This window comes from Crocodylus porosus, unplaced genomic scaffold (genome assembly GCF_001723895.1).
Source record: "Crocodylus porosus isolate Cpor-Errol unplaced genomic scaffold, CroPor_comp1, whole genome shotgun sequence".
Taxonomy (NCBI): domain Eukaryota; kingdom Metazoa; phylum Chordata; order Crocodylia; family Crocodylidae; genus Crocodylus; species Crocodylus porosus.
The window spans coordinates 2,552,534-2,577,582 of NW_017728921.1; the positions used below are offsets into that span (position 1 = coordinate 2,552,534).

At 51.4% G+C, this 25,049-nt stretch overlaps 1 protein-coding gene across 1 annotated transcript in view; it reads left to right on the top strand.

Annotated features, from left to right (window-relative positions):
- SETD1B (SET domain containing 1B) overlaps window positions 1–25,049 on the top strand; it is a 56,995-nt gene that overhangs the window by 16,468 nt on the left and 15,478 nt on the right. Inside the window, exons 6-11 of the mRNA XM_019539374.1 lie at window positions 15,935–16,702; window positions 19,739–19,909; window positions 20,807–20,894; window positions 22,683–22,900; window positions 23,267–23,369; window positions 24,202–24,681. Of these exons, the coding sequence (XP_019394919.1) occupies window positions 15,935–16,702; window positions 19,739–19,909; window positions 20,807–20,894; window positions 22,683–22,900; window positions 23,267–23,369; window positions 24,202–24,681 (1,828 nt within the window). The remainder of the gene's footprint in view (window positions 1–15,934; window positions 16,703–19,738; window positions 19,910–20,806; window positions 20,895–22,682; window positions 22,901–23,266; window positions 23,370–24,201; window positions 24,682–25,049) is intronic.

The window sequence follows — 25,049 nt, forward strand, 5'->3', positions numbered from 1 at the left end:
AATTATAATGATTCTCTCATTCAGTCTTCTCTCGGTGTTACCAGCTGTCGTTCTCTGAAAGTTTTCTGCCCCACGATCTATATAAAATTCCCTTTTCAGTAGTCCATAGGAATACAGCTCCGGTTGTGCCCTGCGAGATCGGTGCAGGTTCACAATACCCAAGTGCTTAGGGCTGCACTGGAGCATTTTATCTGCAGCCTCTGCTAATATGCTGGGGGGGAGGCGTTATACAGTCCCTTCCGACCAGGATTTCCCATGGGGAAGCATGTACCTCTGGGGCCAGCATGCACTCCCTTCTGGAGTTGCTTTTTGAGTTAGAGATTCAGGACCAACTGTCAGCGGGGGGTAATATCAGGAAATGCTGACTTGGCTACACAAAGGGCTATGATCCAGCCCCCGTCTTGTCAATGCAATCCTCTTCTCTAGGGATCTGCATTCTGCCCTTAGTAGATAGGGGCGTGCAAAAGAGAGGCAGCAGTGATTCCCACGTGGGCCGCGGCTGGCTGCCCAAGCTGACCAGAGAGCACGCTTGTGGGCACGCTGCAGGACTTGTGTTCCCATCCCGGAGCGAGCGGTCATTGCCACGCGAGCGGATGTTGAACTCTCACAAACACGCGGGCCAGACCTCCTGCTGCAAGGCGTCTCTCGCCGCTCTCTTTCGCCCCGCACTTGAAGTTCAGCAGTAAAAAGTGACCGAGTGAGAGCCAACCTTTCGGTAGCACCACGCGGCAGCAAGCAGCGGCAATCAGAAAGGGTGCCAGCCTATTAGGTAATCAGTAGAAATATTGAGAAAATAACTGCTGGTAACATATTGTGCTGTTCTGCCTGCTGCCAGTACTCTCTTCTGCGTAGGGCTTTCAAGAAAGGCGAACAGCCGTTGCACCATGCACGCAGCGCGCCCTCTCACCGGCTCCGCCGCGGGAGCAGCGGGTCAGCTAGCGCGCAGTCGGTTGCTGCTGCTGCTTTCCCTGGCAGCCTCCGAATAGACGCGAGCAAAGCCATCGGGGCTGGGCCCCACAGCTCGTCACCCCACACTTCAGATTTCGGCTTGGGGCCCTGTTTGCGCCTCACGTCTCAATGGCAAAACACGAAACGAAGCCAGCGAGCTCTTTACACGCTGTAGCATGCCACATACCTGTGGACAAACACTTCTCTGAGCCGGCCACTGGCACGGGTCTCGCTGTGAAGCTGCCACTTGTACAAAAGAAAATCCGTCTAGGGACCGAGCGTTTTGCTTTCGGCAGAAGTGAAAGGTTGAGAGGCCTTTTTAAAAAAAAAAAAAAAAAAAGTGCCTATTTTCACTGTTTCCGAGTGTAGCCCTGGCACTGGGTAGAAATCAGAGAAAACAGTGAGCCGGTTTGCTCTGAGAAGCTTCCCGTGCAGGAGACTATCTGGAGTAGATGGGTCGGGCTTCTCATTTGTTTCTCTAACTTGCAACAGGCTCTCTTCTCTTTGTGTCTTGCAAAAGAAGTTAATCTTGTAGGAGCAATCACTTCTAAGGAAGCTGTTGGTGGCTGGGGCTCCAGAGATCATTTTGTGCATAGAGGGCAGTTTGAGCAGTGCACAGAGAGAGTTTCATTTCCTCCTCTCTCCTAATGGCTTCATTTCAGTGCTTGAACTTAGTGCTGGCAGTGTTTCTTGTGGTTTGGTTGCAAAAGGGTCACACAGCTGTGCTAAAGGTTCCTAATCGCAGACTTCTGTGACTTGGGTCATTTGACTTTTGTGTTTTGTTAGAGGTTTAATGGGGTGTATTTGTTTTACATAAGAGCTGCTCTACTGGGTCAGACCAGAGGTCCATCTTGCCTGGGATGCTGGTGTCTCTCCGACAGCGGCAAGCGGGAGCTGCGTGATAGGAAGAGAATAAGACTCAGGGCATGTGTGGAGTGACCTGTCGCCTGCCCCGTCCTGCCTGTCCCAGCGGGTACATGGCTAGGGATGTCTTGAGCTCGGTCTCTGCCTTGACTGCTGTGTTTAATTGCCCCTGCTAGAGCTCTCCTCTCTTTTGTTGTACCACATATTTATATCTTATATGGAGACAATAACAATGTAATAAATCTCCCTTGCACCTTTGACCAGCTCTCCTGTTCTCTGCCCACTAACCCACTATCAAGATGAGGCAGTAAGTTGATTATCAAAAAAAAGAGCCCTGGAGACCTAATCTGATACCTGAACCAGTAGCCTGCAAGTTAGAGACACTTTCTTCTATTAAGACTTATCCAGAAAGAAGGATAATTCTGGCTGTCACGCCACTTTATGCTTATGTTCAGGCAGCGTCTACTTTTCCTGTGACTGCATGTAGTCAGGATGCAGCGAACGGCTCCTTTTTCATTCAAGCAGACCGGTGTTTTCCGTATCCGGGCTCCTTGCGGCTCTTCCTTTTCCCAGCCTCCTTTTGCAGGGCCTGTTCCAGCTGCTCCGTGGGTTTCCCCAGGCTCTGAGCATTAATCTAGATGACACCACTGGTATTTATACTGGCACTAAATGTGGCCAGATGACGTTTCAGCTGATGCTTGAGAAGCCACTTCTCGGGTCGTGCACCATTCAGGTCCTGGAGCTGAGCTGTCAGTCGCTGGGACCCCAGCAGTCAGAGGATGTGATGAAATGCTCCAAGTACAGATAGAGCCCATGTTTGAGGGATGCAGATAATATGAGGAATCCTCCCCCCCAAAACCTCTCCCTGCATCATTGCGATACAAGCTGTATGCTGGTGTCCAAGAGGCATGTCAGCCTGAAGATGCACAAGTCCTTAGCACTGAACTAAAATGTTCAAGTCCATGTGAAATGTAAAGAGAAGTCGGGTACTAGACATTAGTCAAAGGAAAGGGCACTTAAAGTGATGCCTTTTAATTGGGGATCCAGCTTGGAGTCTTGTCTAGTTTTTTGAAGGGGATGCGTCCAGTCCGATGCAGCCCCACGTTTAGATTTAAAAATGATGCTGAATTTCAAAAAGGCTGTGCAGAACCTAACAAATGCAGATGTTTGCACGGATCGGTGCTGTGCTGCGCTGGTCCAGCCCTGCACCCCTGCCCAGCCCTGTTGCAGGAGTGAGGCCTTGCACTGCATTTGCCTTTATGTTCTGACAGAAACCGTTTTTATTCCAGCAAAGTGCACTGCAGGCTTGCAGTAGGCCATGGGAGCCGGGAAGTGAAACTAGCTCTGTGCCAGAGTGACCCATCCTGCCCTAGCACGCTTATTTTCCACCATCACCCCCAGCGTACAAGGCACTAGCAACACTCACGGCCCCAGGTGTCCCAGAGCTGCGGGATTTACATGGTGCAAGCTGAGAAAAATGCAAATATTAGAGAGTATAAAAAGCAACATGCAAATTAAATGCGTGTTTGTAATGAATAATCACTGGTCTTATTGCTAGACACGAGGGTTAAATTAGGAGCCAAAGTCATTTTAAACAGGTATGAGGTTAGCGTCCTTCCTGGCAAAGCTCTTGGCTCCACCAAGTTCATGTCTGCACCTGGTCACATCACTTTAAAGGGTCCAGCAAATTTTCTGTCTATACCGGTGGCTTCCGACCCTTTGAGATGCGAGGCACCTCTTGTTGGAGCCAAGGCACCCCTCGGACAATGTCAGCTCTTAGTTTTCACTTGGCTTTTGACCCCGGAGAAATAATAGAGTGATTCATCTGTTGCGGAGAACTTGGAGAGCCCAGAAAGCGTTAACACCCGAGTTCTGATTTGACATCTCCAGGTTTTATCTCGTGGACCACGCTTGCACACCCAGCAGCGCTCGTGTAGCGTGGTGTCCCGCAGTACCCTTGAAAGGCTCTGGTTGGCGGCAGGGGTCCTGCAGCCCCTGGTTGAGAATCACTGATCTCTACCTTTTTGACCCCCACATTCGGCAGTCTTTCAGTAGCGCCCTCCTCCTGTCACTACTTTGTAGTAGGATGCAGCATTAACATTATCTCCAGCGTCTTGACTGTATTGATTACAGTGTGGAATAAACTGTAGAGAGCTGCTGCTCAGTGTCGTTATGCCTAGAGGAAGGTAGGGTACATAATCTGAAGTAAAGCTATTGACGGAAAAGAAACGCCTGGACGCTTTTCTTGCTGGCCCCAGCTGCCTTCCAGCCCGAACGCCTGTGGACCCTGTGCTTTCAGCCTTGGCAGCTGATGGCCTGAAACAAGTAAGCGGGCTGTGACGGCCACAATGCTGAATACTCGAAGCAAAGGGCTGTCTTCAGCATGGCCTGAGCTTTTCCAGATTTGTATGCAGGTCTTTGGGTGCATCCTGTGTCTATTTGAGGTGGTCGTCTGCATTTCAGAACTAATAACCTGATTGAAAGGAAAGGGTTTTTGGTTGTTGTTTTTCATTGCACATGACCCCTCTGCCAGTGGCCTGGTTTATCCCCATTCTTGCCTTTTCCGAGCAGGTGTGTGTAGCCTGCCAACATCATATACATGGGCAGAACGTGCACCCCCACGCCTTCCTAGTTTAGCACCTTCGGGTCCTCCGTGGGCACTGGGAGGCGAATGTGCACTTCCACAGCGTGTTTTAGGCAGGATCCTCAGTCATTTTAGCCAGGTGTCTTAAGCATCATTGCCTGGACAGAGAGGCCCAAAGCCATGCAGCGGTCCTGGGAAGGCTGGGACTCCTGGCTCGCCGCCGGTCCCTTTCCCGTCCTGTGTAGCCTGTTTGCAGTGACTCCTTCCCACGGTGACTGTGAGGCAGCTCTACCTGGATCGTGAGTTTGTCACAGGAGGCAGGGGAAACCTGGGGTTATCCAGGCACAGACGAGCACAGCCCAGCCAGGTGTGTTTCTTCAGGTCTGCATGCTCTCGGGAGGCTGGAGTGCTTGACCCTGCCGTGCCTTTGACCTGCAGCGCCTTTTCCACTGAAATCTGGCTATTCGAGTTTGCTTCTGTACTGGCTTTTATGGTTTGGGCCTGAGCGAATGCCGGTGGAAACGCCGTCCCAGGGGTGGGATGCGCTGGAACCATATTTAGTTTGTGACAGTTGCCACTACGTAGTTTATGTGCCGCTTCCTGTCTATATTAAGCATCGTTTAATTGGGCAGATATAATATCTGCAGGGAACCCAGGGGAAGCTTGTTATTCTGCTATTTGCGCTCTCTTGCTCCGAGTTCAGCCCGGCATTGCCAGCTGCAGTGATGTAAAGAGTCTCTGCTTCCCGTCTTCCTCCTGCTGTGACCCTCCATGATCTGGAGAGGAATAACATCCAGGAGGAAGTCGCCTGCCACAGCAAAGCCCCGGTTCATTGGGCAGGGCCGATGTTTCTGGCTGTAGGTTGCTATAGGCAACCGTGAAGAACGAGGGAGATCTGAAGTATATTTGCAAATAGTGCGATACTCCCCTATTTCCCTGCTTTCTCTTATTCTGCCTGACTTGGCTCGAGTGAGCACGGGGCAGTTGGGAAAGAAAAAAGGAAATGAAACGGTGAGGATGAGATTCCTGCAGAAAGGATACTGGGAATCTCGCTGAGGACAGCGGAGGTGGGGAAGTGCTTACCTGCCTGGCCCCTGAACAGGGTTTTCCATTAGGCGCCGTCAGATCAGAAGTAATTAAACCACTGGAAAACCCCAGCCTGGACTGGAAGGAGGGGCAGCGGGCAGCTGCAGCTTGCAGCCTCCCGGGCATGGCCGTTTGTTGGTCAGCATGCAGTCACGGGGTCAGGGACGCTCTGCAGTCTGTTCGGTTCATCCTCTCTCTGCAAAGTTTCCCCAGCAAGGGGCTGCCGGGCGCGTCATGCTGTGCAGGCCGGTCTCAGGAAGTGCAGCGCGCCTGCCAGATTCGGTTCAGGAAGGGCTGCAGTCAGTGAGCGGTGACTCTGGGGCGGCTCTGAGCAGCGTCGCAAGGAGCCAGCCGAGAAGTGAAAGGCTCAGTATCTCCTAACGAGTGTCTTGACCTAGCAAGTTCCCCATTTCTGCACTGATGCTTCCCCCGGGTTTCACCATCGGCTTCAGCCATTTCTCCCAAAGAAGCAATTTAGCGTGTCTGCTTTCCTGAGCATCGAGGTTTTGGCCTGCATGCCGCTGAAACATCAGGCCGGTTGCGACTCTCCTGCTTTGGAAAAGATGCAAGACTTTGTATCTTGAGCTAATGGGAAGGCTCTTTCCAAATACCAATCTTACTCGGTCTGGGCATTAAGGACGCGTCTGAGAAATGCATCTTATCCGAAGCAGTTGTGTCGGAGTCCTCGTGTTTCACAAGAGCGGCCCCATCCCATCTCAGATCGGTGTGGGCAGTTCTTCATCTTGCACGAGTGTCACAAGCCGTCTTCTCGGAAACCATAGTCGCAGTCGTTATGATTGCAGCCAGGATTATAGCAAAGCCTCAAGATCATCCTTCCCCTTCCCTTTAAATAATTCTTCCCGGCCCCTTGAAGGAAGAAAGTGCCATCCCGGCCGACAGAGAGCAGAGAAATGCAGGCGGCCTGCCGGCCCTCCTAGCTCCGAGCGGGCTGAGCAGGACTGCCCAAACCCTCGCAGGGAAGGGAAGGCGCTGGTGAAGCCCAGGCGTACAGGTCTCTTGCTCTCTGCGCCTTTTTTGCTGTGTTTCTGTTGTGCCTTTTGGGGAATAGACCGCTCACGTCTTCGGTGCGAGAGAGCTGTTTTGAGTTGCTTTAAGGAGCTGCTGCTCACAAGCTCACGGACAGAAGTTTTCTTGAAGGGAAGTAACACAGCTGGGCTTGCTGGGCTTTGCACCACGGGATTCAGAGAGGGAAAATGATTTATCAAATGCTTTTCTCCCTGGTTGCCCACTGCATCCCAACACCAGTTTTGAGCTCCTAGCTGGGGAAAGCCCTGTGGGTGTGAACTGGCAGCACATTATAGATCAGACTCCTTTGTTTGCAGACGGTGGGAGTTCAGCAGAGATGCCCGACCGGAGCCAGACAGTCCGACCGGTCGACGCCTGCCAGCTAGGAGTTGGTATCTCTGCAAGACCAAGCGGACTTTATAGGCAGTTCCCAGCTGGCAGGCTAGGACGCTTTGCAAGCTTATCTGCTTTATTCCATGTGTTGGAGAGCAAAAACTGACCTCACGAGTCAGTTTGATGTAGCCACTTAAAATTAAAATGCTGCAAAAGCAGCAGAGAATAATATGAAAGTAAATTCAGAAGTCTGGGAAGTCGCGCTCGGATCTAGCTGGTACTAAACTGTGTGATGTGTAGTGGGGGTGTTTGTACGTGGACTCCAGCCTGAGTTTCCATCTTGTAACTTTGATTCTGAAGTGCCACAAACTTTTGGTTGCTAAAACAGTCCTGGTCCGTTTCTGCCACTTGGGGACCCCACTGCGGCGCCCTGGAGCACGCGCTCAGTGTCGCCGGAGGTGGAAACGCTGCCGGGGTTCGCCTTCACCCGGGTGCCAAGGACTCCGAGTCCACCTCGCTTTCTTGCCCGCTGCAGTCTTCCGCAGCCAAGTCTGCAGGGGGGAAGAGGCGGCCTCAGATTCCTGCTCTTTCCAGCCTGGAAAGGCCTTAGATGCAATGCACTGATAGTAGAAATAATGTCAGTAAGCGACACAGAGAAACTCGTTTTGTAGAGATGCCCTCTAGGTCCTGGACCGGCTGGATTTGCCTTGCTTGTTCCCAGCACTGAAGCCCCCGGGCGTTACCTGGGCTCCCCCCAGCCAGCTCAGCCGCTCTGCAATGAAGCAGGGCAGACTCCCTGACTGATTTAGCACTAGGGGGTCTCTTCACCATCCGTTTATACGTGATTTAACTTGGCTACAGCCTTTGAAGTTAAAGCACAGCCGAAATAGGGAAAGCAGGGCAAAGCGCTCCAAGGCTGACGAGGGACTGGCTCCCCTGGCCTCCTCACTGGGCTCCAAGCAAACAAAGCGCCCACCTGGGAAGCAGCACGGGCCAAACCTTTGCTTTCCTTTTCCTCAGAGCTTGTCCCTGCAGACGCCTGGGAGGCTGCTGTGCGTGACGGCATCCCAGGGGAAGCAGGAAGCGTATTCCCTTCTGGAGAAAGTGCCTTCCTTGCCAGGGATGTCACTAAATGACTGAATATTAAGCCCCCAGCTCGGCTCTTGTTCTGGAAATTGCCCGCTCGCAGAGGGAGGAAAGACTTGACTAAGTCGCATCTGTGCCCGGCAGCGACACTTGTTCAGGATGGGTGAGCCCTGCTGCCAGGTACATCCTCCCCCCACGCAAAGCCCCCAGCCGCTCCTGACCGAGAGTTTAGGGCCTTGGTCGCAGGGAAGTGCACGCCAGCTACTTACACCGGTGTCGCATCTCTTTCTGCGAAGACGTTCTCTGGTCTTTACTTTGAGAGACTGGCTCCCACTGAAGTCCCGCCGGCCCCAGGAGTTCAGCCTCCCGCTCCGGACCCGCAGCCCCGCATCCTGCCAGGCTCCTTCACAGATATCGCCCCCACACACACTTCAAAAATAGCATCCCATGATTTACGTGCTAGTCTCGTGATTATTTTTGTTGTTGTAAGCATTTGTCTCATGATTTGCGGATCGGGGGGTTGGCAATACTGTGTCCCAGCTTTTCACTGTGGACCGCCAGGAAGCATTTTCATGCCATCGTGCGTCCCTTCACCATCTTAGTTTCCTGGATTGAACTCTTCCAACGCTTCAGCCCAGCTCTTTCAACAATCTAATGCTTTTGAGTAGAAAGAAGACATTTGCCGTGAATAAGTGGCTCTCCCGCCTGTGTTGGCATTAGCCCTACACATTTCTTCGCCCCTCCCCACGAGAGAGCGGGTCTGCTGCTTATTAAAATGCTCAGGTGAGCTGGGCTTGGCTAGCCAACTTGCTTAGATGTTTCCCAGCGCCCTTATCCTGGCTTCTTGCTGCGCGAGGCACGCTCTAATTAGGAACCCGCACCTGAGCCTGGCACATTGTGAGACACAAACACGCGCCAGGGTGGCATTTCTTTACATAGCCAGCCGTCCTTGGAGGGAGCCCTGGTGCGCTGGGGAACCGCACCTTCCAGCCCTCTGCGTTTTGAGGTGGCAGCTGAAGGTTTCCTCTGAGCATTTAAATGAAGCAGTGTCAATTAGGGTGACGGCATTTGATTTTTCTCCTCTCGTTCCAGGAGGGCCCTTTCTGTTTTAATGAGTATGTTCATATTATTATTGCTGTTGTCCTGCTGCAGGAGCGCACCAGACTCTGATCAGTGCTAAGCAGACCACGTGTCCTTTCAGCAAATAACTAACGGTCTAAGGGCATAAGTGGGAACCAGCTAAGACAGAGCATGTGTCAAGTGAGATCCTGCCATTATTTAGCGCTTGGATTGTGGCTGTAGTGTCTGCCCTTAGGTTTACGGTGAGCAGTCAGGATCTAAAGAAGTCTAGCACATCGACAGCCTACCTTTCTGTAACCCAATACACAGTCTGTCCGGGGCAAGCTTGTTAGCGTTGTCTGCTTTCCTTGCCTAGATTGCTTTCCACTTCTTATGGCACTTCCTTTGAATAACCCACGCTATGAAGGCTTATAAAAACGTAGACTTGTGCGGGTGCCCTTCTTTGATTAAGATAATTTGTTGTTAACACAAGTTACCAGCTAGAAATAATCTTATTATCATCTTACAGCTTATCTGCCCATATACATTTTTCAGTAGTGAAAGCACATGTGACAAAGGAGAAGAACAGGGAACCTTTAAAAAGCATCTTGACGCCCATCTTGCTGGGGTCATCAGACCCCAGCAGTCTTTCCTGCCCAAGTCCCAGGGGGGCTGGACCTGACGACACTCTGAAGTCATCGTCCTAAGAGCAGAGAGCTTGAAGCCACACTGATGCCATGCGGAGCCCGGTCGGCACGAGCGGTGGGTAATGTTGACCCGGAGCAGGAGTCGGGTGGCAGGATGGGTGTAGTGAGCAAATAAAACCAGTGGAGCTCTTGGGAGAAGACCGTTAGCAGAATTTAAGGAGACTGATATAATCCGTGTACTTCCTTGAAGAGCAGCAGAAGTCAAGAGCAGCATGCATGCCGTCTAGGCGAGATGCAGGACTCAAGTAACCAATGTGTCGGGTATTGGTAGAAGGCCGTAATCCGTTGTACCCTCTCTTGAGTATGTGTCTACAGTGTTGTAACTGCAGTGTAGCAAAGAAGTACCTGAGCTCTTCTTAAACTAGCCTTGGGTGCCTGGTTCCTCAAAAGAGCCCAAAAGGGAGTAAAGGATCATTGCCCCACTGTCTAACCAGCTTCTCGGGTGGGTTTTGTAGCCCACACTGAGCTGCATGTTGCCCCAGGCAGGCTGCCGCCAGCTTGCTGCCGTCACAGAAAACATCGGTTCCTAGACAGCCTACAGGACAGGTACATTGATCAAAGAAAGGTTCGTCTCAGGATTGCCGGTAAAATGGAGTAGCTGCTTGCATGTGTCATAAATAGGCGTTTTAGCATTTGTTTCAACCCCGTGCTTAGCACCACAAAGCACAATGCACTTCGTGCTAGGTCATGCCGCTGCATCGTTGCACTTCCCGAAAGGCAGCGTGTCGCTCGGAGCTGGGCTGTCTGCTTGACGCACGGTTCTCCCTGGCAGCATCGGCTAGAGGAAAACCAGACTGGCAGACACCTACAGCCAGCACCTCCCCTCTCTGATTTGGATGATGTGTGGCAAACCGTGCTTTACTGTCGGTGAAAGGGAAGAGGCTGGGTGTGTTGAGTGTGATTTTTTTTTTTTTTAAGCGCACACACATGCACACAATCAAGAAAATCGGTCAGGGCGGGATGTATGCAAGAGAACCACGAGCCACTGTCTTCCCTGGGCCGCAGGCTTATCCTTCCCTTGTTGAGCGCAGAGAGCCGGCTGGCAGGAGCACACCCATCAAATCCTGTGCAAAGCAGTGGCGGTAGTCTGGTGGAAGGACCGGGGCTCTGGTCTTACTTTCCACTCCCGACGTGCTGTGCAACCTGGTTACGTCGCACAAGTGCCAGCCCCCAGTGCCGTCGCCTGCAGAGCGCGTGGGCCGTTTGTTTCAGCAGACGAATGCTGCTACGTGCTCCCTTCATGAAGCCTGCTGAGGTCTTCACTTGTCCAAAGTCCAGTGAAATCCTTTAAGTGCTAGTCCTTTTATTATTCTGCAGAGTTATAACAAGTGTTTCTTCACGAAGCAGTATTGATGCCTATTCTAGCTTGCTTGTGAAGCCTTCATGAGATTTGAAATTCCTAAGAATGTTGCCATTTAACTATGAAATATTTGGATTTGTAGTCAGTAGTTTTAAGGACTAAATTCTGCCCCCCATTCACCAGGAGGTGTAGACGAAGGAGGATTTTTGGCTCACTTATCGTATTAAAAAAAGTGCTCCAGTTGGTAAATTTGAAATAATTTGAATGACTGCTTTTTATATTCCACATGCACTTAGATGCAGGGAGCATTTTTTTAATGTGATAAAAAGGAATTTTTGTTTTTGAAACTACAGGAGAAGGAAGTTGAATGCAACATTTTGTTTTCTAAGATGCATGTTGTTGAAGGAGACGGAGAAAGCAAAACTGTTCCCTGGTTTTTGGGGGGGGTTTTGATTGCTAGCTGGAGTGGCCTGTGGACTCGCCACGTCTTGCAAGCAAGTGATGCTTTGTGTCTTCATCAATATTCATGAGCACTTATTACATCATGTCAAATGCTGTTTAACCCGCATTTCATTTTCTTAGTGCTGGATAGTTCATCAGGGATTGCTGACCCTGTGCCGTTCGCTGCACGGTTTTGGGGGAGCAGTCTTTGGCACTGAGTGGTGCAGGCTGCCTTGCACACCTGCACGATGGTCCCGCAGTGCAGATTTGAGCACAAGTGGCTGCAAGCTGTCGGGTTCAGATGACCTGTCAGAGGGCGTGTAGCTGGGATCTCAACACAAGTACCTGGTCAGACTCGTTTAACTTAAAACGAAGTGAATGTATGTGAAATGCACCCGAGTTAGTTCCAGTGAAAGCTTTGACGGGTGAGATGGCCACTCTCAGGCCTCGTCTTCCTGCGTTCACGCTGGCGAGCGCTGTGCTCTAGCTGGGCAGGCCACTGCTTTGGGCCATCAAGTAGTGACTACTTTTGGTCACTGCTCGGAGTTACGCTTGGCTCTGGGATCAGATCTCAAGATGTCATCTTCCTTTTCCTTAACCCTAAAAAGCTCTGCCTGTTGGCAGCTCTCTGTACTGGTATCGGGCATGACAGCTGCTGTTCCGGATGAGCAATGAGGGAGGCTATTTAAAACCAGTTATGCTGAAATGAATCTAAGCAAAGTTGCCTGCCTAAAGCACCTGTGAAACCTGTGCCAGGCGTATAATCAAAGACCTGTTTTGCTAACTCCCGATCTCACCAATGCAAAGTGGGGAGGGCAGTGCCAGTGTCTCGAGTGCGGCACAGCTTGATACCGTTGAAAATGGCTTTTGCTTTTCCTGTGGCAGAAGCGGGCTGCCCTGAAGTCCCTTACAAACTGGCTCTTTGAAATACGAAGATAAGATCCAGAACACGGCCTGAATACGGCCCCGGGGGCTGGTGGAAGTGGGGTGCCCAGGTGGTGCGGGTGCTGCCTGCTTGTTCATTCCCCCCGGGGGGGGACGCTTGCATCCCGAGCAGAGCGGGTGTGGGGAGAGGGTGCTGCTGCGTCTCGGGCATCCCAGAGAAAACGTTCAGCTTTGTCCGCTGCAAACTGCTGACCCTGGCAAACCCTGGGTCCTGGAAGTCGAATAAAGGATCTCAGTACAGCAGTGTTATTTTCTTTGTGTCTTCCTTTGATTTCTTGCTTCTGTACCGTGATGTCTTTCTTCCCGTTCTTTTTCAGCATTCATGCTTCCCTCCCTTGAACAGAACTTTTCTGTGACTATTCATCCTCTTCAAACGTTTCACCTCTCTTAGCTTCCTTGAAAGCCTCTTTCTTCTAGACGACCGTCTCTTGATTTGACCTCTCTCTCCTAACTTCATGTGGGTTTTTTTTCCTTTTCCCTTGGTGTCCCCCTGCCGTTTTCTTTCTTCTCTCACTTTCCAGCCCTTTGGGGATAAAAATATCCTGTCCACTCTCCGTAGTCGAGTGAATTGCCAGCCCTGCCGTTGTCAAAAGTCTGGAAATCTACTGCAGCTTCCCCCCCGCTACAAATGTCAGCCTTCCCATTAAATTACAGCAGTCCTTCAGCCGTGCACCAACCCAAAACCTTGCGTTTGCACTTCTCATTTAAGCGTAGCTTAAAACACCAAATAAAGCTGTTTAAGGGACAAAGTTCTTTAGTAAGTTTGTTTCAGAGAAGCCAGGGTAGCCCTGTTGCCATTCATCTAATTTCACCTTGTAGGTAAGGCCGCCCAAGACGGTGACCTCTGGCTGAATTGGCCCTCGCAGGGTGGCGGGAAGCCAACGAGCACGTCTTTGCGTTATGCTATGAATAGCCCGACGGCGCGGCATTAGTGCAAGCGAGAGGCTTGCTGCTGATTTTTGGCACCTCGCCTTGCTCCATAAAGGCGGTGGCTTGGACTGGATCCTCGGGACCCGGCCGGCCAGCTGCCCAGTGCTGCGGTGGGCTTGGGCGCCCGTGCAGAAGAGGCGGGATGGGAAGACGGCGTCTGCCCAGGGCCACTGACGATGCAGTACCTTCGTTTTCTGCCTTCCTGTCTGGTACTCATGCTCCACCTTGAGGCCGTGCGCTGACTTTCCCATCAGGTCTCGGCACCGCTCGGGCGTCGGGGCGTAGAGCCACTTCTGTCGTAGCTCAGCAAGCCAGACGCGCCAGGCTCTGTAGCCAGTAACGGATATTTTACACTCAGCACCACTTTCGACTGGCCCCGGAGGCTTTTAATGACACTTTTCTCGCTTTGCTTGCTGAAAAATGGGTTTGGTTTCAGAGCAAGCTCCCTGACAGCCTGTCTGCCCGTTCGCCGTGCCCCATTCGCTGCAGCCCTGCCGCTGGGCACGGCAGCGCCGCCCCGACTCGCAGCAGCCCTCGTGCGCGGCGGGCCGTCCGCTGCCTCTCCAGGCGCCAGGAGGGGCTGGGGCAAGGCTGCGAGGTCTCTGAAACGCAACTGGAAATGTTAGGGAGTAAGTCGAGGGCTGCTTGGGATAGAAAGGGTGAGCAGCTGGAAAGCAGGTTGCTGTTCCCCGCCGCAGGCGCGCTCGGTCGTGCAGTGTCAGCCGGTCACCCGGAGCGTGCCGGGGTGGATTTGCACGCTCCCCCGGCAGTGCAGCACCCGCTCTCGGTGGAGCCATTTCCACCTGGGGCACAGAAGAGCTGCAACGGGGGCAGACACAGACTGCTGTTACCTGCCTTTCGGAGGCATCCCTTGCACCTTGCAGGCACTTTTACATGTATGCTGGTGGTTCCTCGCCACTTCCTTGCTTTTTTTTACCATCTCTTCTTTGCCGAGTGGTGGGTTTTAGGTGAGTCACGTTTGGCACTGCCTGGCGCTTCGTTGTTGAGGGACTTGCTGTGGTTGAAAGGTTTCCCTGCCCGATGTTACAAGGCTTGCATTCAGCCTGTTCTCTTGCACTAGAGATGATGTTGGATTAAACCTGCCTAATGCTTCACTTTTTTTTTTTTGCAGCTCTTTTCCAAGTCCCACCAGGTCCAGATTCACAATGGAGCTGGTTCAGCAGGCTTGCCGACATGTTTGCCCCTCTGCAAGCACAATTCCCAGTTGCGAGCTCCCTGGCGGCTGGCGCAAAGCGGGGGCAGGCGCGGTGGGCTTCGACCGGTCACCGTCTCTTGGGCTGTGAGGTCGGGGGGCTCTTTATTCAGTTCACTTCACGGCAAATGTCGGCTGCTGCTTCTGCCTTCCTGCGCGCGACTCTTGGGAAGGAGGAACTGCTTGCAAAAAATGTATAAGAAAGTGGGTCTAGTAGTGTTCATGCATTGGCTGCGGTCCTACTTCTCAGTGCTGTTAGCTGGAAGAGGGCAAGCTGAAACTGGTGTCCTCCCTATGGGGTCAGAGAGAGGGGAGCATTGCTCAACGTGTTAGTACCGAGACCTGGTTAATAAGGAGCTTCATCCCGCTGCGATTGAACTGCCTCTGTGTATCGTGCAGCCCTTGTGCTTTGTTGCTGGAAATCCCTACTCTGTTTCTGTATTTGTCGTGGGCGGGCTCTGATCCTCCTACCTCTGCTTCTAGCGTGACAGGCAGATTTCAAGCCTCAGGTACCCTCCCGGCCCGTGAGATCTCGTTACATGGGACCAGGCCCTGAATGGATCTAGCCGCCCAGTTACTTTTCTGCTGCATCAAGGCATCTCCGCCAGGAGCTTTATGAATCTCAGAACAAGCCGTGCCCTTGATTTTTCTTTAATTTCTTTGCATAATAGCACCCTTGACCGTTGAGGTGGGACTTAGTATAAAATGCAAAATCTCTTTCCATATTCTGTGCGGTTCAACAGCGTTTGTCCTACATAGACATGGAGCCAGAGTTTCTTTCTCTTCCCTTTCTTCTGCTCAGAGGATTGCGGGGTTCGGTGTGCAATGCACAGACATTTTCAGTGGATTTGAGGTTCATTTCTAAGTCTGAATCACTCTGGGGTAGTTACAAAGCCTCAGTTCAACAGCAGCAAACATTTAATGCGAGACTAACGTCTTCCTTCTAGTGAGGGATAAATATTGACTGCAGGGGAGAGCTAGGGATTATGATTTAACTTATGCAAGCACTGCCTTGTTGGATATCGGTTACCTTTCTTGTAGTTTATTCTCTGTTTTACAATTTATCAGTAGTCTATAAGTAAAGTCTCCACGTCTTTCCCACCGAGTGAGGTCTGGGCTGTGTGTGTTTAACCGAATGCGAGAGCGCTCGCTTGCAGTGCGTAGAAACACGCTGCATAACCTGGGTGGGGAAGGATGTTTCTCTGTCGGACAGCTTCTACCGAAGCACGTCCCAGTATTTCTTTGTGTCCTCTGCCACGTGCCCAGCGGGACCCACCTTCCTGTACGTTGCATTCCTTTAGATGGTTTGCAATTAAAACGTGATCCTTGTTTCAAGCAGCCGTTTTACCTTCGCGATACCTTGACCGAAGTTAAAAGCCCGTGTTTCTTCTTCCTTCTCTCCTCTGCTGCAGGGTCAGCATTCGTCAGGGGAGGACATGGAAATATCCGACGATGAAATGAATTCTGCACCAATCACCAGTGCAGAGTGTGCCAAAACCATCGTGGTGAACTCCTCCGTTAACAACTCGGCTGTGATGGCTCCCTCAATACCCATGCCCCCGCCGGGGTTCCCACCTCTTCCGCCCCCGCCCCCGCCCCAGCCAGGCTTCCCGATGCCACCGCCTCTCCCACCGCCGCCTCCACCGACTCACCCAGCGGTCACTGTCCCTCCCCCTCCGCTCCCTGCACCGCCTGGGGTCCCCCCACCTCACATCTTGCCTCCCCTTCCTCCGTTCCACCCGGGCATGTTTCCCGTCATGCAGGTGGATATGATAAGCGTCTTGGGCAACCAGTGGGGTGGCATGCCCATGTCCTTTCAGATGCAAACTCAGATGCTGAGCCGGATGATGCAGGGCCAGAACACCTACCAGTACCCACCGTTCATGGGGGGCCGCATGCAGTTTGTGAATCTTCCTCCCTACCGCCCCTTCTCCATGGGGGCAGTCATTGGCCGCGGGCAGCAGTGGCCCCCGTTGCCCAAGTTTGACCCCTCTGTTCCTCCGCCGGGTTACGAGCCAAAGAAGGAAGACCCGCACAAAGCTACCGTGGACGGCGTCCTCTTGGTGATTGTGAAAGAACTGAAAGCAATCATGAAAAGGGACTTGAACCGCAAGATGGTCGAGGTGGTGGCATTCAGGGCGTTCGACGACTGGTGGGACAAGAAAGAACGTCTGGCAAAGGTAAGAGCTGTCTCTTGCTGTTGTGCGTCGCACCTCTGTGCACGGGGCTGTAGGGGAGGCCCAGGCTCTCCCTTCTCCCAAGAAGTGGTGACTCCTAGCTAGCCACGAGGTTTTCCCTTGGTCATGTGTCCTGTCACCTGCAGGGCTCTGGGGCAGGACTTCAGTGGCAGGCGGGTGTTTCCCAACCCCGCCGTGTAGTTGGGGGACTTCAACTAACATGAAAGCCGAGTGCAGGTAAATTAAAGTTGTAGGGGTCTCTCTAAGAAATACTTGAGCACAGAGTGTCTGATCCCCTCGTGGCCGATTTTAAGGTATATCCCAAGCAGTGAACTGGGCTTGGCAAACACCCCCGTAAAAATGGTGGCCCTCTGAAAATCAATATAAGCCTCAAAACTCTCCTTCTTACAACCTACAGTTTGTTGCAATAAAACATTTTGCAGCGCAGTTACTGAATACCCATCCCCAGCTTGCAAGAATCCCTGCCATGGGAGCTGACTGCAATGAATGGTCTAATAAGATTAAAGTATAAAATTGCACTATGAAAATGAGATATGAAGTTAACCTACTGCCAGTCAGGACTGCCAGAGCTGTTGGCACTTCAGGCCCTAAGCTGATCGTCAGCTGACATCTGGGGAAGCCTCCCTTTACACTGTGCAAGGTATAACGATGACACAATTAGAGGATTTTTGTAGATTTGAAACCTTCTTTAGCATTGGTCATTTTTTAGCATGACACTGGGTGAAGCAGGATTCTTTTGCAATGTCATAATGGCAGCGGTGTAGCACTGCATCCGCTGACACAATTTAGAGGAAGGACTTAACCAAATAGCAGCAGAACCAGAGGTCCAAACCCAACCCGCACACTGCCTGGGCCAGGGTTAGCTTCTCAGGCCAGCTGTTTTGAGGTGGGAAGACGGCCTGATAATCAAGCGCTACCCATATTCTGCATTTGATATTCTTGTTCGGTTTGCTCCTTGTTAGCAAATGAGCTGACCTTGTAATTGCCACTTGGCATTTACAGGGAACGTGGGAAAATTGCGTCCATTAACAGCAGTCCAAGGATTCAACCTTCAGATACTGGTTGTGAGGTCACTTTTTTGGCTGTTTGATAATGGATTTTTCAGATTCATTCTTTAGACTCCATTAGAGCTAATACGAATTGAATCCTATTGCCCCTCGCTTCAAACCTGTCAGGTCAAAACGTGTATATTCTCTTTCAATCCCCCCCAAAGTCTCATGACCAAGTCTCTGAAGAACTAAAAGGTTCCAGTTATATATTTTCCATTTCGGGTTATAGCGGCCTCTGATGTTCTTTATCAGTACGAACTGAGACCCTGGTAACCAAAATCAGACACATCGTTTTTCTTTGGCTTGTATCATTTTGGCCCTATCATGCTGTGCCTACGTTAAAACGCAAGGGAAACCTTCATTAACAATCTTGGTTTCACTTACAAATTCTGTATGACACCAAATGAAACCTAATCTTATGTAGGTTTAGGTTTTAAAGGCGTTTGCTTTCTGAATCCATGCAAAGCACGCTAGTACTGTTCAGTGCAGATCGCTCCGTCATGACATGGGTGCAGCCCGGTTACTCGGGTAGACATGCGCACCCGGGAAGAACAGCAGGGACAAGTTTCTGGGCTCAGAGGACAAATTGGGACCGTTCCCTCTGAAAGGTAAGTATCCTCCTTTGCGGGTTGTGAGGTCCGGGTGTAGGAATCATTCAAAAAGTTTGCATGTTCACTTCTTCATCAGTGGACGTAGGAGGGTAAGTGATGTGGATCACGATCGCTTCTGCTCATGTCTTTTATGAGGCTGCCTCTTAGATCTAGGTCTGTCGTGTGTGTTTTTCTTTCTTTTCTCCTTCAATGTGAGTTCTGGGTTCGGTCTTTCTCTGCAAGTGGCAGTTTAGGCTGCCACCTTTCTCTGAAGGTGGCAGCCTGAACTGAGGCCCTCGACTTGGTGGTGCTGCCCAGTTGCCTTGTCCGGTGGTCTGAAAGGCTTTGATCCACCCCCTGTTTTAAGTGTGACCTGCCAGCGAGGGGCATTGGCAAGCACGGCTTGGTCTGGAGCAATACGTGGGCGCGGTGAGAACGTTCACTGCTTTCCTTCATCAGGAGCGGCAAAGACAGCTCCACACCTAGTTACTGCTCCCGGAAAAGGCTGCGCGGCACTGCGTATTTGGCAGCAGGAAATCTAAGACGTGCTCTGACTGTTTCTCAAAGCATCTAGTGTGTCACGGTCAGAGAAAACTGCTTATTAAAATGCCCCATGGAAGAAGATTATATACGGTGTATGAGGTGTAGCCAGGTCATTTTCCCCAGCCATTTTAAACCATGGCTTCAGAGAGATCCCAGACCCAACAGGAGGGATCTGAATGCGTTAAAGAGTTTTGCCGCCTTGCTGAGGTTCGCAAAGCTGACGCAGGCCGTCCAGTCTTGCCTGGACTTCATCTTGCCTGTCTCAGCTCTCTGCACCGGTTACCACTGGGAGCAGCTGAGGTTGCAGTGCTCCTGGACATCAAGTGTCTTCGCTTGGGCCTTCAGCACCAGAAAGTAACAGGCAGTTTTAAAAGCTGCTCTCAAGCTTGCCAGGTGAAATTTGGGCTGGTCGGCTTTGCTTTTTCTTTTCCTTTACAAACCCAAATGTCTTCTCAATAATGCGGTGATGAATTCGTTTGGGAAAAAGTGCAAATTGTCCCAAGCGGCACCGCATGCAGGAGGGCCATACACGGGGCACGCCAGCACGTGCGTGTCTGTGGACATGCAGCGCCATGTCACATTTGGCCGGTGGAAACCTGAGCAAGCGCATTCTGTACGCGACGTGTTCCCAGCTGGCCGACGTTCAGACTTTCGAACGAGCTCTTGTATCCCCTGTTTTGAATGGATGCGGCATCCTGGTTCATCTCGAGGAGCTGCCACCCTCAGGGAAACTACCTGTGGTCGTCCTTCCCAGAGCGCTCGAGCTGAGGTGTTTCCTGAGCTTGCGCACCCGCCTGCGTTTTGCCCTTTCTTTAAGTCTGGTTTCTCTCATGCAGGCATCACTCACTCCAGTGAAGTCAGGAGGAGAAGTGGAGGAGAAACCAAAGCCGAAGGATCGGATCACATCCTGTCTCTTGGAGAACTGGAACAAAGGAGAAGGGCTGGGCTACGAGGGAATTGGCTTGGGCATTGGGTTGCGAGGGGCCATCCGCCTGCCGTCTTTCAAGGTGAGTCAAAAACCAGCGTGGCAATCATGGCCTCCTTCCTCCCTCCGCATCCCCAGGAGCTGGTAGCACCAGCAGCTCTTTCCCTTTTCTGCTTAGCTTGTTTCCCAGCTGCAAATATAAGAGTCGGGTAAGAAATGAGAAAGGCAGAATCTCATTGCTTTTTGAACCCAAAGTGAATACATAACATAACATCCAGCCCTGATTACTTCTGCCCTCACTTCTAACCATTAACAGTAGCCTGTGGGAAGGGGGGTCTCTCTCCTCAGGGAAGCTGGGGGTTGCCTGGAGCAGAGGAAATGCTGCGGTGCTAGTTTAAAACCTTGCTTCTGCTAACTAGGACCCGGATTGCTCCCGTGGTTATGGGACCTACTTACACCAGGGTGGGCATGGGTCATATATTCCTTCATTAACACAGTTTAAACTTTCTTGCCAGGTAAACTGCCTAATTTGCGTTAGCAGAAAGAGTGTAAAGTTTGACACGTGTGGATTTTCAAATTGAGCGGGGAGGAGCTGAGGTAGCTGAAGCCTGGTTGCAAAATCCTAGGTTAGCACCGACCATGCTTAGCAGTTTCTTTGAGCTGCCTCTGGCTCTGTTGCATTTCCCCGAGCATCATGGTGGGTGCAAGTTTTCTTCAGGCTGGATTCGTGTATTGGCGTCAGGTGCCCATGGGAGACGCCGACCTGATCGTGCCAAGATGGGTGTTAATCAGGGCAGAATTTCATTCACAGAAATGTTATTTGTGACCAGAACAAAACTGATCAGTCGCTTTTGAGAGGCAGGTGATGCTTTCTGGACCTGCATCGCTCCAGCAAAATAAAGCCACTGCAGTGCTTGCGAAGTTGGTTTCTTGTGTTTTTCGAGCCCTTTGAGACATGCTAATTCTGTTCTTTGCTCAGGTGAAGAGAAAGGAGCCGCCCGAAGCTGCCTCCGCAGGGGATCAGAAGAGGATTAGACCCTCCACTTCTATTGACGATGAAGATGAAGGTTTGCAAACCCTCTGGTCTGTGATTGAAACGCAAAAGCAAATGCAGAACTGTATCAAAGCAGAATCCTTTAAACTGTGTTCGTTTCCAGTTTATCCACCACACCCCAGCACGGTGCCACTGATAGGAAAGGTGTCGTGGAAGTCAGCCAGAAAAAGCTGGTTTGCCAGGCACTTGATTTTAAAAATCAGTAATTTGCTGAATTGGGACCATACCCTCCCCCCCACACACACTCAGCATTTTAAAATAGTGTGACCTTGGTAACTTATTTTGCTGCAAACAGAGAAAGCTGCTGCTCCAGGTGGAAGCAGCCTCCCGCCCCCTGGCTCTCCCAGAAGGGCCCAAGTCTTTGGCACCAAATGCCATCTTCCAGCTCTTTCAAGACAAATACAGGTTATATTATAAACTTGCAGCCTGCGAAGGGTGAACACTGTGCCCGTGCACGAAGGACAGGCCTAGGACGCAGCTAGGGTAACCAGAGGGCAGTCAGCATAGCAATGGTTCAGCACAAAATCAAGCTCGTACCAGGGGCAGGCTTGGAAAGGAGGTGTGGTAGAGCAGTCTGGCTGGGAGAGGGTGCCAAGGAGTCAGCAGTAGCTGGACGGTGGCTGAGGTGTACTGAGCTTTTGCTTCCTTCTCCCAACTTTGGGCCCGTTCGGTTGGGGTGGAGCATGTCCCGTTGGCACGTACAGCCTCAGCGAGTGTCGTCACTCCAAGGTGCTGCGTACTCCTTCACACTCCAGCCTTTTCTTCCATGTCCGCACTACTAAAACTCTCGCCCAGGCCCTTGCCGCCTTCTCTTCTCACTTCTGCAGGCTTCTCTCACTCACCTTGTCTCCTCCACATCAACTCCAGTCTCCGTTTGTCATTGTCCCGCTCTGTCACTTCACTTGCGCCGCTCCATGCACGGCTCCTTTCTCTCCATCCTTTTGAATGTGGGTCTTTCCACCCCCACCTTCCCAGCAGGGATCAGTAGTCCCTCTCTGCTTCTCCGCCCTAACCCCCTCTTGTGTCACCTTCTCCATTGCGTTCCTCCCCTCTCACCAGCTTCCCCCACAGACGTTGTCTTTCTTTCCTGCTGCCCCTTTTGCATGGGACATCCAACCCGAGCAGGCCCAGGTCTTGCTCCCCTTTAAACTCCCTCTCGAGATGTAGGAGCATAGAACTGGAAGGGACCTTGTGGGCCAGCGTCTTCGGTCCTCTACCTTTGCTGGGGACCTTTTATCTATATGGGCCCACAAGAGGAGCCAAGTTTTGTGGGAGAGGGCACAAAGAAATACCAGGAAGTGCTTAGGTAGAAGCTGTTTGATAGAGAAATGTCACTGCCCATCTGTACTACACAGCATGTTTCTATGCAATGCAGGCGAGTGCCCTTTAACTCGGCTCTAAGGAGAGACAAGGGCACCGCCTAGGCACCAAATGTAAAATAAACCCCAGGAAGCCTGTGATAAGTTGCACCGGCTGCTGGCCCCCCCAGGACACCTATATAATCACTGTTTTTGTTCATCTGTATCAAAATGAAACCCACAAACCACTAGACACCTGCCACAGTAACACTGCTCCTTTCTCGTCCGCATACGTCCTCTCCTTCTGGTTGTTGCACCCACCCATTGTGTCATTTGTTAAATTGCAAGGTGAATTTGGAGCAGAGGTGGCCTTTCCCATAGCACCCTGGCCTTGCTGCTCTTGAAAGGCCAGTGTGAGGAGCTTACATGCGCTGTCTGACCCCTTCATAGTCTTTGTGTGAGAGTGTCCATTGCAACTGTCTCCTCTTGTCTTCGTCCACCAGAATCTGAGAGGGACAGAGATGTGCCCGACGTATCTTCCGACCTGTCCAAGAGCAATGCAGAAGCAGTAGGAGTTCGGAGGCGGCCAGCAAGACCACTGGAACTGGACAGCGAGGGGGAGGAAGGTGATGAGACTTCGGGCAAAGAAGAAGAATCCTCATCAGAAAAGGAAGAAGAGCCGGAGGAAGAGGGAGGACTGGTGAAAGCAGTGCCTAGCAAGGTGCGTGGCATTTCCTACCAAGGTTTTATTTAATTAACCTGGGGAGCTCTGCTCTCAGCTCGGAGACTCTGCTTTTGACTAAGATCAGCGTCTGAGTCGAGAGTCTTGGTCAGGAATCTCAGTAAATGTCATTCCTCGCAGATTCATCATCTATTAATACGCCTTTTATTTGATATTATTGGAGCCGAATGGCAGCCACTGGTTTACTGGTGCACAGTCAGATTGTGTCCCCCACACCACTGCCTGCTTAGGCTGGTTTGTGCACTTGTTACCGGGATACTCTAAATCCTTAGGAATGTATTGAAGCAGATGCAGTTTTCGAAAAGGGAAAGTTGTCATAAAATGTTCAACTTCTTTCTCCCAAAGGAGGAAGAGGAGGAAGATGCTGATGAAGAGGAAGAGGAGGAGGAGGATGAAGAAGCAGGCATAGAAATGAATGAAAAGGAAGAGGAGCCAGACTCTGAGGAAGGTGAGCAGTCACTCTGGAAATGGGGGGAACAGGAGTTTGGGGTTCAGGTTCATGGTTTGGCAGCAGCAAGGCCAGTCAGGAGGCCCTCCTGTACCACCTTATCGTGTATTTCTGCACACATTGGATACTTGGAGCAGTGAAAATAGTTATGGGCCTGGGGGACAGGACTGGTGAGGAGAGGCTGAGGGAAATGGGCTGATTTAGTCTGCAGAAGAGAAAGCTGAGGGGGACTGAACAGCAGCCGTCAACCTTTAATAGCAACCTTTGGAAGGCGAGGTCTAAAGAGGCTGGGGCTGGGCTGGTCTCAGTGGGGGCAGATGACAGGACAAGGAGCAATGGGCTTGGGCTGCAGCAAGGAAAGTCGAGGTTGGATATTAGGGAAAACTTTCTCATGAGGAGGGTGGTGAAGCACTGGGACAGGCTCCCCAGAGAGGTGGTGGCATCTCTGTCCTTAGAGGCTTTTAAGGCCCATAAAGCCTTGGCTGGGATGTTATACTTGGAGCTGGTCCTGCTTTGAGCAGGAGGTTGGACAAGATGACCCCCCTTCCAGCCCTCATTTTCTGTGTTTCTATGATACTGTTTGGTGGCTTTTCCTTGGGAGCACAGAGCTTCAGAGCGACGATATTTCTGTTTCATGTAATTGAAGAATATGGGTTTTTCTGCATTGATTTTCAGACTTCTAGAAATAAGCTTTTGCCTTAAAAAAAAAGCCTGAAAATCAAGGTGGGGGGAGGAAATCCTGAAAGCCTAAGGAGTGGAAAGTAAGTTCTGTGGTTTCCTTTTGTGACCTCTGCATAAACGGGAAAGCAGTAACAACTTCTTGTCCTTGTAGAAGATGCAGCGAGCCCCTCATCTTCCAAAGCTGAAGTCGAATCCTCTGATGAAAGCGAGGACTCCTCGGAGTTTGAGTCCAGTTCTGATTCTGATGAAGATGAGGAGGAAGACGAGGAGGAGGAGGAAGATGAGGAGGAAGAGGAAGAAGAAGATGAGGTGGAAGAGGAGGCAGTGGCTGAAGACCAAGACAGAGAAGGCATGATGGCTGAAACCGAGCTTCAGCCTGCCAATCAAGAACCACCCGATGAAGAAAAAGAGACCATCCTGGAGCTGTATCCGGTGGATGACTACATGGATGCAACCAGCCTGGAGCTAGGGGGACCAGCCTTGGTTGAAAAAACAGAAGAAATGGAAGAAATCAAGCCAGGAGAAAATGAATGTAGTGAAGTGCCGGAAGCGTCTATCGCTGCTGAAACGCTGGTGGACATGGAGCGAGAGCAGGAAGAAAAGCTCATGCCGTCCCCGATCTGCGTGCCAGGTATGGCTTTTCACAGGGGTTTTTTGTCACCACTGAATCCAAGGGCTGTATTCTCGCGCTGCCCAGTACACATGCTGTACGTGTCTCTCTCGTTCAGTCCTGCGAGGACTTGAAATTTAACACCACAGTGCTTGCCCCCGTAGGACAAAGCAGCAGCTTTCTAGCACAGACTTGTGTCTTTGGAGGACACAGAGCATTTTTGGTGGATTCTGGAGACAGCTGCAGGAAATGTGGGCAGGCAGCAGGGCATCGCGTTGGAGGCGGGCTGTGGAAATGGGGGTGAATTCATCGGTGCTTTTTTTTAAGACACTCCAGCTGTGTCACTCAAAAGTCAAGTGATTAGACCTTCCTGTGCAGATCAACCATCC